This window comes from Blennius ocellaris (genome assembly GCF_963422515.1).
Source record: "Blennius ocellaris genome assembly, chromosome: 8".
NCBI lineage: Eukaryota > Metazoa > Chordata > Actinopteri > Blenniiformes > Blenniidae > Blennius > Blennius ocellaris.
Genome location: NC_137657.1, coordinates 9,351,819 through 9,366,442, shown reverse-complemented (window position 1 = coordinate 9,366,442; position 14,624 = coordinate 9,351,819). Strand labels below are relative to the sequence as shown.

Sequence of the window (14,624 nt, the reverse complement as noted above, 5' to 3'; positions counted from 1 at the left end):
AATTGTCCACTTATGTGCAATCAAAACTGACCAGATCTGTAAAATTGAAATCCCGATATAATTTGTCTTTTTTTTTTTCTTCACCAGTTTTGTTAAGAATATTTCCTGGTTTATGGATCGCGTGTAACAACTGTTTGTGCTTACAAATATAATTAACTACTGGATTACCATTTGGTTATTACTCTTACTGAGTGGATGTAACAAATTAAAAATTGTATATCTTTGTGTTCTGTAATTTTATTTAGATAAACCCTTCATGGCTAAATACGTCCACATTACGCCAAATCTTTTCATCAGCATTTTTGTATCTATATAATAGATGATGATATTTTAAATAATTTTGTGGTGAATGTGCTTTTAATGTAGATATTATTGAGAATGCAATTAAATGTTGAAAAGAATAACTTGAGCCTTGAGCAGTCTTTGAATACAATACTTTGACGTGAGTACTTTTTTTACACGGAATAAACTACAAGCAAAGCAAATGTTCACTACTATTTCCACTTCTGGTTTCTGCATGGACTTAAAACAACACTTCCCTTTGCAGAGCCGCTGAAGGCTGCGAAGAAATAAAAAGGACCTTATGTCCCGAATGCAACCAAAGAGGAACTGTATGTTAAACACTGAAGATAGAATCATTTTTTTATTGAAGTAAATAAATATAAAGCTTCGGTTGCTATGAGCTATCTTTAAAGTTGCTTTTGCGGAATTTATATCTATCAGACAGACTTTTTGAAGCTGCTCAGGATTTTGCTTAAGAAAAACTTTGCCGACACTGCAGGATTTTGGTCAATGTTGACAGTGTGAAAAGATGAAGTCATACTCACCCCTTGTTACATAAGAGAAATAGTTAACTTGTTGAAATGAAGCAAAATAAACCACATTGTCCCCGATCTGTGGTGTAATACAACTGATCTCAGACAAGTTTTAAAAGAGTTATAGCTTAAAATTTCCGGTTTTATATTCAAGTCACATGTAAACAATGTGTAAAAAAAGCAATCTGGAAAAACAAATGAAAAGTGAAAGGAAAATGAATTCGATAAAGGAAAGAAGGAAGAAAGACCCTCAGTATTATTATTTTTTTATAATTATTTTTATTTCTTTTTGTGGTCTAGTATTACAAGGCTACCATGTAAAAGTTAGGAAAACTCGTTCATCAAGCATTTATCTTCGGATTACTCAACTGAATTGGATCTGTGTGCTCAAGAACCTCATGGGTACTGGAGATTCAAACCATATTTTCTTAATTTGAATGATTATAAACATTTGACAGCCACTTCTGGAGTGTAGATCACATCCAGTCCGAGTCTGACTGTCAATGTCGATTGTTTGTCAGACGTATGGTTATCCCTGAGACTTCAAAGAGTGCCTGTTCTCCGTCTGATTGGACTGTCTCTTCTGTAGACCCCAGAAAACCAATGAAACATTGAGGAAACAACCACAACAGATGCCTCGGGGAGCCACTTTACACCCGTCACATGGAGGAGAAGTACATAGATACACTTTTTATTTAGTCTTCAAAAAAAGGAAGTCGGGCCACACAATGGTGCAGAGGTTAGCGCTCTCACTTCAGAGTGAGAAGATCAGCGGTACAGAAGATCCACGATAAAAGGAAGCCTTTTATTGATATCAACATTAATCTAGTTACCAGATTTCTATATGAATTTTAATATGAATGTCTCAAATACAATACCGAGGGGTCAATGATCCCTCTGACCTCTGATTTTTCTTTTTTTCTTTTTCTTGTAAAGAGCAGGACCCCCTGCTGACGTGTGATTCCACGAGTCTCCACCAGAGCGAGACAACACACCCCAGATCACCTGGAGGAACTTCATTCAACACAAACTCCGCTGATTCCGCGAACGCCAGCATGTTTCACGTCCACATATCGCTTCGCTCCGTTGGCTGTAAACATTGTCACGTGACACTCCCTGACGTGAAAGTCACTCTATGAACTATTCGGGACACTCCCAGTAAACATATCAACATTTTCCCTCGAACTTGGTTTCCTCGTGTAACCTGCTTTTGCCAGTAATGTAATATATATATATATATATATATATATATATATATATATATATATATATCTTCTCTCTCTCTCTATATATATATATATATATATATATATGTGTGTGTGTGTGTATATATATATATATATATATATATATATATATATATATATATATATATATATATATATATATATATATATATATATATATATTGTTGTGGGTCTCTCTCTCTCTCGCTCTCCCTCTCTCGCGCTCTCTCTCTCTCTCTCTCCCTTGTCTTTCTCTGCCTCTCTCGCCCCTCCTCTCTCTCCCGACGCGGGGCCGCTGCTGCTCCTGCTGGCCGCCTCCAGCTATGGCGCCCATGTACAGTGGCTCCCATACCCTCAGCAAGGATGATGTGAACTACAGGATGCATTTCCGAATGATCAACGAGCAGCAGGTCGAGGATATCACCATCGACTTCTTCTACCGGCCGCACACCATCACGCTGCTGACGTGCACGGTGCTCAGTTTGATGTATTTCGCCTTCACGCGGTGAGTCGCTCGTCTCGCGGCTAACGGAGCGCGAGCTGCGGGTTAGCATAGCGATGCTAACAGTGATGCTCAGTTCCTCTCCTCTGGTTCTCTTCGCCGACCCGTCGCACCGCCGCCAACCGCGACTGGGTTAACTCTGCTCACCTCAACTGGCCCCTGGCTTTAGTCTGTGCTGGTTAAAAAAAAAGAAAGAAAAAAAAGGGGGTGTTTTGATAGTTATATAACGTTAATCCACAGTTTCCTGTGTTGACTGTAGCAGTGAAAGTGAACGGCTCATGATAAACATGCATTCAGGTGCATCTCGATATGTCACAGTATCTTTCAGAAAATCAATTCTATTGACTGTTTTCTGCACTGACATCATATTACTTTAAAAAAAAAAAAAAAGGATGTTGTTTGCCTCTTAGCTCTTTGCAGTGCAATTTCTTTTCACAATCAAAATACTAAACAAATCCTAAAACTAGTACTGGGTCATTTTACTACCACTGATCCACTAATAGTACTTTTTACTAAACATGATTTTTGTTCCCATGATTCCCGTCTCTACAGAGTCAGCACATTTGAAAGTTCTTCGGAGACAAAATTGGCTAAAACAAGGAACCAAGTGCAGAAAAACACACACAAACTTGATACTGTTTACATAGACAACGCTGAGTTACAAACATTTTTTTCTGCTCATTGTCTTTATTGATCTAGTTCATTGCCGGAGGCTTTAATCTACTATTTGTTCATTAGAATAAATGTCAACATACCATCTGTTTAATGTGTGTCTTTTTATTTTTTGTCCTTCTGCAGAGATGATGGAAATCCTGATAATAATGTGTGGGTGGGGCTCATTCTGGTCATCTCCTTCTTCCTGGTCATCAGTGTTTTGGCATTTCCTAATGGTGAGGCAACACAGGATACGATATCGGTTGAAAAACAACATTTCTGACTCGATTATGTTGTTATGCAAGTCGACACAAAGGACAGAAGGAACCAAGCATCATGAAGGAAGAAACATGACTGTCAGATTGTTTAAAAAAAAAATCTTATTTCACTTCACTTCAGGTCCGTTCACCAGACCCCATCCGGCAATATGGAGAATAGTTTTTGGTGAGTGTTTTCTTAATGTGTCTAAATCAGAGTGTCTGTTGTTGACAATGCTTCCTGAACACGGTGTGCCTCTGCTGCCGCTCAGGGCTGAGTGTCCTCTACTTCCTGTTCCTGGTGTTCATCATCTTCCTCAACTGGCACCAAGTGAAGCAGCTAATGTACTGGTTGGATCCCAACCTGCGCTACGCCAAGAGAGAGGCAGACATAATGGTGAGTGATGTGGGCTCGTGGCGCGATTAAAGCCGTTCGTCACGTCGATTAACACGTCTTGTAACCAGACTCTGTGCGCTGCTGCCTGCAGGAATACGCCGTGAACTGCCACGTCATCACCTGGGAGAGAATCCTCAGCCATTTTGACATTTTTGCATTCAGCCATTTCTGGGGTTGGGGCATGAAGGCCCTGCTCATCCGCAGCTACGGCCTGTGCTGGACCATCAGTATTACATGGGAGCTTACAGAGGTACAGACAAACACCTGTCAGGATTTATCTGCATGCTTCATTTCTGTCTGTTTTTTTTTTTAAGAGAGCACTGAGTTGATGATTAGTTAAATCCAGTCATAAGTGTGAACTTTCAATGCATTCTCTTCACATGTACCCGTAGCTCTTCTTCATGCATCTGTTGCCTAATTTTGCTGAGTGCTGGTGGGACCAAGTGATTCTGGATATTCTGCTGTGTAACGGAGGGGGCATCTGGCTTGGCATGACTGTCTGCCGCTTTTTGGAGATGAGGACCTACCACTGGGCCAGTATTAAGTATGACTTTGTGATCCGGAAATGAATTACTGTGCTTTTATTTATTTATTTTAAATCTTGTGTTGTTCACTGCTTTAACAATATTAACTCGGCCATTTCTCATTTGCTTCCTCCCTGTTGAAAGGGAAGCAGGCTTTTTTTTTTTTTGTAACTGGTGCATGAATTTAATCAAATCAGCCTGTAATTAGCAATGTGTCTGATATGTTATTTTTAACCCTACAGCTCTATCCTGTTGTTGCTCACAGGATTTAGCATGCACACTCTTCATCACCATATTTCCTTTATAGCTCATGACGTCTACACACAACATGAACTTGTCACAACAGACATAGTATAGAACTGACAAATATTGAAAGTTGTTTATTTTTTCCCTGCATAAATCCAGACATGGCAGTCGTAATATGATGAACGAATGAAACATTCTTCTTATATATTCATATACTCTTTTAATTTTTCCCCTACATAACTTTTTATCAGTGGATAACAAATGTAATTCTGTGGTTGTTGCCAGAATAACAAAAATAACACTAATATGTTTAATTTGAGATTGAAACGGCTTCTGTTCACCAAGTCATTGACGAGGTGACGTGTAAACTATTGCCGCGAAAAATGACCTCGCATGCTCATCGCAAAAAGTGGACGTGAATGATTCATGCGGCGGCATCACTTTCATCGGGCCTTGTCATCCCGCACTAACAACAACGCTTACTGTAAGTCTATCCGCCAGTGTTTTGTGACCCTGCTTTCGGCGCTTCCCCTCCAGGGACATCCACACCACCACGGGGAAGATCAAGCGGGCGGCGCTGCAGTTCACCCCGGCGAGCTGGACGTACGTCCGCTGGCTCGACCCGAAGTCGTCCCTGCAGCGGGTGATGGGCGTCTATCTGTTCATGATCATCTGGCAGGTGGGTCAGCGGAGAAACAGCCTCTCTCTCTCTCCCGCACCTCAAGTGCGGGACTAGTTTGAGGATCATCTGGCTCATCTGTGGCGGGCCTCCGTGCTCAAAGCCCCGGCTAATCTAATTGGCTGAAATCTAAAACCTGTCCCACATGGATCCTTCTAACGAGTGAGTGTCCTGATGCCTGTACATCAACCGCTAATCCCATCAGAGTGAGACTGACAGGATTACGTGGTGGCAGTTTGCGGGGAATGGGGACACGGTGGACGGAGATCTTGAGTTAGCGCGAGATTGCCCTCCGCTGGAAAATCCACGATGGCTGCCAAACTTTCTCGCCTGAATATGGCTTGAAAAAAAAAAAGTTAAATGATGGTTGTTACTCTTGATTTTTATGTTGGCCACGAATCAACACCCGCCTCCTGTCTCCGTCAGTCACACACTTTACTGGTTCTCTTGAACCGTCAGACAGTAATGAGCAGTTTTGTGTTGAAGGACTAGATGAGGACTTCTCTCATTGCGCTGACAGTTCAGCAGTTCTTCACTTGAACGGCGCCGGCTCTCGTCCAAACCAATGAATAACACTGCAGCAGGCATTCCCGTCCTCATTATCATCCAGCCTGGACGAGAGGGACTGGGGACAAAGTCCCCCTTTAAGATACACTGCTGCTATTGTTGAGATGTTCATCCATGTCTGACTTACTTTGGCTCTGAATTTCTGTTAGAAAATCTGAGGGTGAGGCCCTTTTTCCTACGTTGTTATTTTTCTTTTGGGATGAGAAACAGGGGGAAAAAAATCAGGATTGAAAATAGGGGGGTAAAAAGTGATGGCTAAAAACTTATTACAACAAAATGTATAGGTGTAAAAGAGACGATTTGAAAATACTTAAATAAGTGGCAATAGATGGTAACAGTTGCAGACTATATTAAAATAAAATACAAAAGGTGACTTAAACAGGAAAATAGTTTTGCTTTTTATAACTTATGGATCCCAACAGACATTTCATCAAACAATTCAGATGGAATTTATTACTTGGCATGAGATGGATTCAGCATTCCACAGAGTTTTAAACTGTCGGGGGAGTTTTTTTTTTTTTTAAACTATATACAACTTTTTTATTTGTTGGGAGTCTTATTGGAAAAAGTGCTCTCCTGAAAGATCTGGTGAAAAACACATTTTTCCTAGTTACATTAATGATGGCATTCCTTGTATGCAGCCCTCTTTCTGTCTCAACGTAATGATGATGGAAAATGAAACGATGCGCTTCTTTACTACCTTTGCTTGGAATATGTGTTGTATTTCAGACTGTTTGGACTTAAAGCTGATGTGTATAAATAAAGCACGTCCGTCTGTCCTAACATTTACATTTTCAACCAAGTGCTGCGTCTCTGTGCTTCCCCCAGCTCACCGAGCTCAACACATTCTTCCTGAAACACATTTTTGTCTTCCCTGCGAGTCACGCTCTGAGCTGGTGTCGCATCCTGTTCGTCGGCATCATCACGGCGCCCACAGTGAGGTAGGCTCGCCATTGCGCCGCTCCCCCCCCCCGCTTCGGCCGTTTTCCCAAATTTGCATACGTTTGCATTGTGTTTGTTTTTGTTTTTTCTTGCCCCAGGCAGTATTACGCCTACCTCACAGACACGCAGTGCAAGAGAGTTGGGACCCAGTGCTGGGTGTTCGGGTGAGTCGGAACACAAGCCGTCAACATTTTCCCACCCACGATGTCCCCCGATAAGCAGTTTCCCCTGATATTAATATGTACACTTGAGGTGCGTGTAACCTGACAGCCTCAGGCGCTGATGGCTGATAGAAGAGGTGATGTTTACTGCGGCCAGCGTTTTAACCGATCCAGCAGGTGGTTCAGCTATTCGTCCCGGCATTTCACCGCAACACTCAGAGCTTAAGCCGTCGGACAGTTGACCTACTTCAGGAATGTTATTATCCCCCTCCACCACCAAAAAAAAATCAGTAATAAATCTTCCTGAGCTAATATTAACACGTCCAGGTCGGTCTGGCCCAGCACTCCCTGCAGGTGAACGCCTCAATAGGACACGTTTGTTTAGAAGTGTCTTTCAAATTGAAGGCTGGGCCGCAGTTTCACGCATTTGCTTTACCTGCTCTCATTCACAGGGCAGTCGCCTTTCTGGAGGCCTTGGCGTGCATTAAGTTTGGACAGGACTTGTTTTCAAAGACACAGATCCTCTACGTGATCCTCTGGCTGTTGTGTTTGGTAAGATCAGGCTCACGTACACTTTTCTGTCTGAATGAATCAACTGCTTACAACCATAAACATTAAGTAAATGTGTTTTTAGACACCAGTTTCACATAAAACACATCCCATGCTATGGATTGTGGATTTTCCATTAAGGGTTCACCAGCCTTTTATCTGCTTTCTTAGGCCTTCATTACATTCCTGTGCCTCTATGGAATGGTTTGGTATGCAGAAACATATGGTCCGAGGGGAAAGGTACGTGTCCTGCTTTAACCTTCACAGAAGTGCTTTTCTTTTAGACTCCTGCCACTGTCACATAACTATAGGTGGACACATTACATTAAGGATGTCAGACTCATATTTCACAATGGAACATGCGTATATCCAAATACCCCAAATGGCTGGCGAGCCCCTTCTTTGAAAGTCACTTTATTGTTCTTCCATCTTTTCCTGAATGAAGTCGTAGACAGAAGTGGTTAATGGCTCATGTTGCTTTATTATCAGTGTTCATCTGCTCCGTTTGCTCTCATATAAGTTACTTCGGGCCACAGGCACCAGATTTATTATGCACCTCTTCTTGGTCAGCTTTTTCTCTTTCAGTCTAAATCATTTAATGTTTTTATGGGGTTTTCTTCTCTTTATATCTGTCCTGGTGACGTGCCTACTCTTTATCACCTGCTTAGATTGAAAACACTTTTAATGTTGGGAATGCGTGCATATATTTTACATTTTTTCAAATGTGAGGTAGATATTCAGATTAAAGGGGGAATTTTTCATTCTTCTAGTGAGTACTCCCTGAGTTCCAGTCTGGTCTGGGCTTCGCTTTGTGGCGTTTGTATGTTTTCGCTAGGGGCGACTTGAGTTTTCTCTTTTGGCACTGGTGATTTGAAACTTTCCCTGAATGTGAGTGCATGTGGGTCTGTCTTTCTGCTGCGATGCAGCGGCGGTTTGTCCTTTGCCCATTAATAGCTTGAAGCAGCTCCGGTGCCCTGTGACCCATAATCATATAGATCGCTATAAAGGTGAGGCAGATTGATTCATTCATATAGCGCCATTCAGGCACAGGGTAATACACCTGGCACGCACTTGGAATACTTTCAAATAAAACATTTAACTAACTAAACTAAAGGCTGCTTCATTTAGTTTGATTTAGATCAAGTCAGCTTGTAAAAGATCATATAACGAATGAAGTTCCAGTGTGTGAATAGAATAAAATGCATCTGTTCCGCATTCTGCTTAAGTCTGTCATAGTACAAGTTCCGTGTGTAAACTTAAAAGTCATGAACCTTCACTCGCAGACTCTCTGGGTTTATTTCCACTTTACTGTTTCTTATCAGCTCGAGGAAGGAAAATGTACAAGGCCATTAAGCCGTTTCATGCTCCCCCGTTCTGCCGAAGGTATGCGTGTCATGTGTTTTAACCCTTTTCTCCCCTTGCGTCTCACAGAGCTTCTCAGAAAGCGAGGACAGTTGTTACACTGGGTTTGCCGACCACGTGTCAGAAGGATTTAAAGGTACAGTGCTTCTTTTTTTTCTCCCCCCCCCCTGTCATTCATCAACAACAGCGTCCGTCCACTCCGATTCTCTGGTGAAGGGCTGACCTCTAGTGTTTGGAATTGTGTCCTACTCCATTCTGTAGGCACGCACGCGTTTGAACTTGTGTTGAAATGTCTGACCTTCAGGGGAGCCGGAGGACGACGGCGAGAGCCCCGCGGTCAGACGGAGAGCGAAGGACTCGGGGAGGACCAAATCTCTAAACGGCCTCGACAGCCAGTAGGAACTGTCGCTGCCCGGGTGACGCCTGAACTCACTCCGAAGGATTGACGAGTCGAGAAAAAAAACTAAAATATATATATATATATATAAATAAAAAAATATGGGGGGTGAACTTATGACCACTTCCTGGTGCAACTGAAGTCTAGAAATCCCCTGCGACCGAAGGAGCGGGGGGAACAGCCGAGGCTTAAGGTGGATGATCAGGTCCATGCAGTGTTGTTTCGGAGCGCACAGTGGCTGGGGCCACAGGCGTGCACACTGAACTCTGTGTTTGTGGTCATGAAAGCTCCTAAACCACTAATCACAGGTTTCTTTGTGTGTGAAAGAGAGTTAGAAAGTCTGGTGTTTTGTGAGTGTGCGAGGGGGTAAAAAAAAAAAAAGAGGTGGCAACTAAACAAAAAAAAAACACCCACTCTAGATGTGACTGCATGATCATTATAGCTGATAAACTATAATTTACCAACATTTATCCTATGATACAGTATCATTGATGGTTAATGTGCATTTGGCTGGTTAGCGCCAGCTTTAACTCTCCAGTATGTTGGTTCGACACATTTCGATGTTGAAAGCCACTCGTGTAGAATTTATCACTTTAATTGGAACCTCGATGTTTATAGCACAGAGAAGCTACTGTTTGTTTGTTTTATAAATATCTGTCATCGATAGTATATTCACACAGATGTTCACTATTGTACGTTTTAACTTTGAATGTGGGCAGGATTTCAATGCAAGACGACTTTGGCTCGGTAGCGTCATCCACTGAGGTTTGTGTTCGACTCGTAAACAAAGCAAAGCACACAGTTGAAGCACTTTGCAGAATGTTCTCTTGAAAATACTGTACTTTTTTTTTTTTTGTAATTGAGTATTTAGTGAATCCTCGTGACCCTGAGTGGTTTTACTCCCCCTGTCCCATCTGTGGCTGCTATCATTTTTTTTTTTTTTTTTATTAATATTATTTACCGTACTGATTTAAAAGTAGGAGAGCAATTATATTTTAATTCCTGCATGTGAAGCCAAGGACTCTGGGACGGTGCAGGCGACCTTATCTTGTGGCATATATTGCATTTTGCATGGCTGTGTCAAATCAGATCAAGTGTTTTTATTTGGGAAATGTTACAAGGGTAGTCGGAAGAGTCTTTGTTTTACACCAAACAGCAGTACGCCAGTGTTATGTCTTTCACTCAGTGTAACATTTTTAATTCACCCACCGTGCCTGTTTGCATGTGTTTTTGTTTTCTTTTTGTATTTCTGACGTTTCTCAATTTGTATAGACTAAATTTAAGCTTTTGCATTTGAGTTGTTTGCTCCCTCCCCCCCAGTTATCATCTCGGCACGGATATATTCCTCAAAAATCCTCGACAATCCAGACGTTGAGCTCTGCGTATTGGACCGGGCTCCCATGTATAGTGGACACTATAAATGGTACATTGTCTTTGGATTTAAATGTTCATTTGCCAAAAAAGAAAAAAGAAAAAAAAATCCTCTGAAAATGACTTGTGCTGTTGGTTTTTTTTTCACTGTGAAATAATGAAACATATTAAAATGTTTTACATTTCCTCTTAAAACTGATGACTCATTACTGTCGGCTTTGTTTATTTTTGTTTTAAAACATTCTATAAATGTCTTTATTCTTCATTAAGTTTGTGATTATTTTTCTTTTGTTTTGTTTTCCCCAGCCACCCATTCAAAGCCTTATACACACGGTTGCATATGCAACAAAAGAAAATGTTTACTGACCTTGTTCGACCCCTAAACGCCGTCCTGCAGCAGCAGCGCCACGCCGGATTGGCTGACTCAAGCACTACCCAACCCGGGTCAGATTTCACTCAGTTTGCACGGCACGGAACACGGGACGGAAATAGCTTCCTCATGATGACCTATAACGACGTGTATTTCAAGGGACAGTTACACTTCCTTCGGTGGGATAAACAACAGTGCAATAAATATAATAGAGTCGTGAACGGGGGGGGGGGGGGCATCTTTCAACTCCCAGAAGCTGCTGTAAGTGAGTATTCAGGTGCACTGGAGCAGTTTTGGCTTTAAAAACATGTATTTCTTAACATTCATCGTGCCTTAAATGTTTTGGCTTGCTTTTTCTATGTTGGAAAATATTTCTTTGAACATAACATGTGCATCCTTGGTGATGACGGCTTGTGAGTGAGCCGTTTTCCAAAGGATGGCAGCAGAGGACCTCGGTGATGGTGCAGGATGTCACGTGGTCGTCTCTGGCCTCGCAGCACAGGATGTGACCGCGTTCACTAAATTGTTGCAGTGTTGTGCATTCATATATCTCTTCTTGTCATCCCCACCCCGCCACCGTCACCACCTCCGGTTACATTGCACTGCCTGCTTCTGTTCCACCAGCAGCCTCGGGAGGTTTGAAGAGGACCGTCAGGATATTTCAGCCATGGCCAAGAGTCCCGCTCTCCCACGTCGCGGCTGCCTGAGTCCCGACGGGATCCTGAGAGAGATCCAGGTCAACTTGCTGGAGTGCAAAGTGTGCTTCGAGCCGTTCGGCCGCCAGCAGAGGGAGCGCAGGCCGCAGAACCTCTCCTGTGGCCATGTGCTCTGTCTGGAATGCGTCGCCGCTCTGACCCACCCTCTCCTGAGGAAGCTGGAGTGCCCTTTCTGCCGACAGCTGTGCAGCGTTGACGGCACCTCCCACTGCCAGGTTCTCAGTGATCTGCAGGAGCTTCTGTTGTCTCAGAGTCCCCTGTCTCCTGCTGCCTCTCGCGGCACCAGAGGAAGACTCCCGTCGTCCACGGGCCTGACGCGCACGGTCCTACGCCTCCACGCCGCATTTGGAGGATGGGGGACTCTAGTCAACCCCACTGGGGTCGCTGTCCTGGGATCCAAAGGGACGGTGGTCGTGGTGCACGATGGGGAAAAGAGGGTGACGGTGTTCAACCTGCAGGGGAGAAGGCTGCACAGTTTCGGGAAAAAGGGGACGGACACTGGGGACGTCTGTTACCCCGTGGATGTGGCGGTGACCGCCAGTGGCTACGTGGTGGTGACGGATGCAGGAGATAAAGCCGTGAAGGTCTTCACCTCCAGGGGAACCCACCTGTTGACGGTCAGGAAGTCCTTCTTGCTGCCCTGGGGGGTGGACACAGACCCCTGCGGACACATCCTGGTGTCGGACGTTCAGGCCGGCACGCTGTCCCAGGTGAAAGTGCACTTTCGTCGCGGGGCCCTTTTGGAGCATCGGACTGTTGTTTCAGACCTTCAGTGTCCCAAATCAGTGGCCTGTTGTCACGGGAACGGGAACATCGCAGTGATGGAGCATCCAACGACAGCAGAAAAGCACCAGTACAGACAGCTGAGTGTGTTTACCCAAGACTTCCGCCTTCTGCATCGAATTGACAGCTTCAGCTTGACGCTGCAGTCCGCGGCGAGGCTCAACATGTCCGGCGTGGCGTTCGATGACGACGGGGACGTGATCGTGACCGACTCTGATCAGGGGATGATTTTCAGTCTGGGAAAGCTAAAGGACGACGGCCCAGTCCTGACTCCTCTGGTGGGACACCACCTCATCCGTCCTGTCGGCGTGGTGCTTCAGAGCAACACGCTCATTGCCCTGGACGGTGGAGATCATACCGTCAAGATTTACTCGACCGGCCAAATTTGTCACGTCAACAATCCTCAAACACAAAAAGGAGAGGATGAGCAAAAAGTTGATTAAAGAAGAGACGGTGAAGATGGTCTCCACAATGGGGCAGTTTTGTTTCCAAATTGTGACGTAAACGTCTGTTGCAGGGATTGATTTGATCTGTTCCTGTTCTTGTGTCTGTTGTCCCACGTCACCATTATCTGTCAATTAAATCGCATCTCAAAAGTCTTACTTCATGTGTTCTTGGGTCTTCAAACAACAAACTGACACAGGAAAGCAAAATGTGATTATTACACATTATAATATAAACGTTATAGAATAAAATATAAATAGTAAGTACGTTTATTCGCACAACAAGATACGCAATGCAACAAAACACGGAAAAATAAACCATTTCTGTCAACCTATTAAGCCTGGTTACAGCTTAACCCTGTACATAATGTAAAGTAAAGCTTCTACAATTAGAGTAGTAAAAACAAAAACAGTTCTTTCTTAAAATGGATCATAGTATCAGCATTCAGCAAGTCAATTTCGGGGGAGACTTACATTTTCTTTTCCTTTCCTGAAAAATAAAAACCACATTTTAACTGTCCTTTAAGGGAACACAGTGAATTTAATTTTTCTCTTTCCAAAGCTCCATATTTTTAAAAATTTGTGAGCATCAACCACCTTTTAAACGTTTTGGGTGTATTCAAAAAATGTTTAATTACCATTCAGGATGTTCCATAAACTAAGCCCTTTTACAGATTTTATATATATAAATAATAAAATGATCAAAACTGTAAATCTGACTGTTTTTGGTGACGGTAAATGAGTGCATGAAGGAATTATAGAAAATAGACGTCTTCTTTTGATGTGGGATTAGCATCATGAGTTTTGGTTCAGAGGGATTACTTGTGACTACATGAGTACACGTCTGAAACTGTTAGAATGTGTGACAACTCGTCCTTCCCCTATGTTTTTCGCAGACGTTTTCAAGATGTTCTATTTTGGTCCATATTTGGTAAAAATGTGTTTTTGTGGCTGCACCTTCTGCGATAAACAGGAATATTTGTTTAAAAGTCGAGAAGAATAGCAGAGTATAATATATAGGATGAAAGTAAGACAAATAATACATTACAGAGTAAGAAAAATGCACTTGAGAGGATGTACTGACCATGTTTTGTTTTATAATCCAGTGAAACTAGGTGCTAAAAGTGTTTTGCTGTCTGTAATAATAATTAATAGACCTATGAACTACAAAAGAAACAAACCCTGAAACGCAAAATCCTCATTTCACTGGACTCTTTCAAAAAGTTTGGAATAATAGACTTAAAAGTTATGGGCAATCTATTTATTTGTTTAATCTATTTACTGACATTTTCTTATGTTTTATGTTTGCCTGTTTTGTCTGAAGCTTTAATGACGTGTCTTGACCAGGACCCTGTTGAAAGGGAGATTTTTAATTTCAGAGATTTTTTTTTTCTAGTAAAATAAAGGTTGACTAAAAAGTAAATACAAAATCCGTCTTTAAATATTTTGAGTGGAGATAATGTCTCAAATATTAAAGCGACATGAGAGGGAGAACAGTAATAAGGGGGTAAGAGAGAGCAAGAGAGAGCAAGAGAGAGAGAGAGAGAGACAGGGGTTATAACATTAAAGTTAGAAACTTTAAATGTCTGTGTATAAATCTCTTTTCTCTAAGCCTCTCTCTCTCTCTCTCTCTGTAGCTCAGTGTTTCTCTCTCCCCCTCTCT

General features: G+C 42.6%; 2 protein-coding genes across 3 annotated transcripts; both read left to right on the top strand.

Moving 5' to 3' along the window:
* The first annotated feature begins 2,358 nt into the window (after positions 1-2,358).
* Positions 2,359-10,831, top strand: ptdss1a (phosphatidylserine synthase 1a). Of its 2 annotated transcripts, XR_013936725.1 has the most exons (15): positions 2,365-2,546; positions 3,342-3,433; positions 3,597-3,641; positions 3,727-3,851; positions 3,943-4,101; positions 4,244-4,395; positions 5,159-5,300; positions 6,696-6,808; positions 6,908-6,973; positions 7,423-7,522; positions 7,691-7,759; positions 8,951-9,017; positions 9,186-9,297; positions 9,998-10,043; positions 10,599-10,831. XR_013936725.1 is itself a non-coding variant. In XM_080500651.1 (13 exons), the coding sequence occupies exons 1-13, from the start codon at positions 2,365-2,367 to the stop codon at positions 9,278-9,280; spliced, it is 1,407 nt and encodes a 468-aa protein (XP_080356777.1). In that variant the 5' UTR covers positions 2,359-2,364; the 3' UTR covers positions 9,281-9,324. The 2 variants fall into 2 exon arrangements, 1 of the variants encoding a protein (XP_080356777.1); XM_080500651.1 differs by lacking the exons at positions 9,998-10,043; positions 10,599-10,831 and having other exon boundaries at positions 2,359-2,546; positions 9,186-9,324.
* On the top strand, positions 10,614-13,117 carry LOC308133331 (E3 ubiquitin-protein ligase NHLRC1-like). The gene is made up of 3 exons (XM_080500649.1): positions 10,614-10,701; positions 10,956-11,093; positions 11,647-13,117. Exons 1-3 carry the CDS (start codon positions 10,679-10,681, stop codon positions 12,959-12,961), a joined length of 1,476 nt encoding a protein of 491 aa, XP_080356775.1. The 5' UTR covers positions 10,614-10,678; the 3' UTR covers positions 12,962-13,117.
* The last annotated feature ends 1,507 nt before the right edge of the window (positions 13,118-14,624 follow it).

Excerpts from the sequence above, each read along its gene's own strand:
- ptdss1a (XM_080500651.1), top strand. The coding sequence starts at position 2,365 with ATGGCGCCCATGTACAGTGGCTCCCATACCCTCAGCAAGGATGATGTG. Across the intron at positions 3,434-3,596 it reads TGTTTTGGCATTTCCTAATG|GTCCGTTCACCAGACCCCAT; the intron begins GTGAGGCAACAC and ends ACTTCACTTCAG. Across the intron at positions 5,301-6,695 it reads TGTTCATGATCATCTGGCAG|CTCACCGAGCTCAACACATT; the intron begins GTGGGTCAGCGG and ends TGCTTCCCCCAG.
- LOC308133331 (XM_080500649.1), top strand. The coding sequence starts at position 10,679 with ATGTATAGTGGACACTATAAATG. Across the intron at positions 10,702-10,955 it reads TATAGTGGACACTATAAATG|CCACCCATTCAAAGCCTTAT; the intron begins GTACATTGTCTT and ends TGTTTTCCCCAG. Across the intron at positions 11,094-11,646 it reads TCAAGCACTACCCAACCCGG|CCTCGGGAGGTTTGAAGAGG; the intron begins GTCAGATTTCAC and ends TTCCACCAGCAG.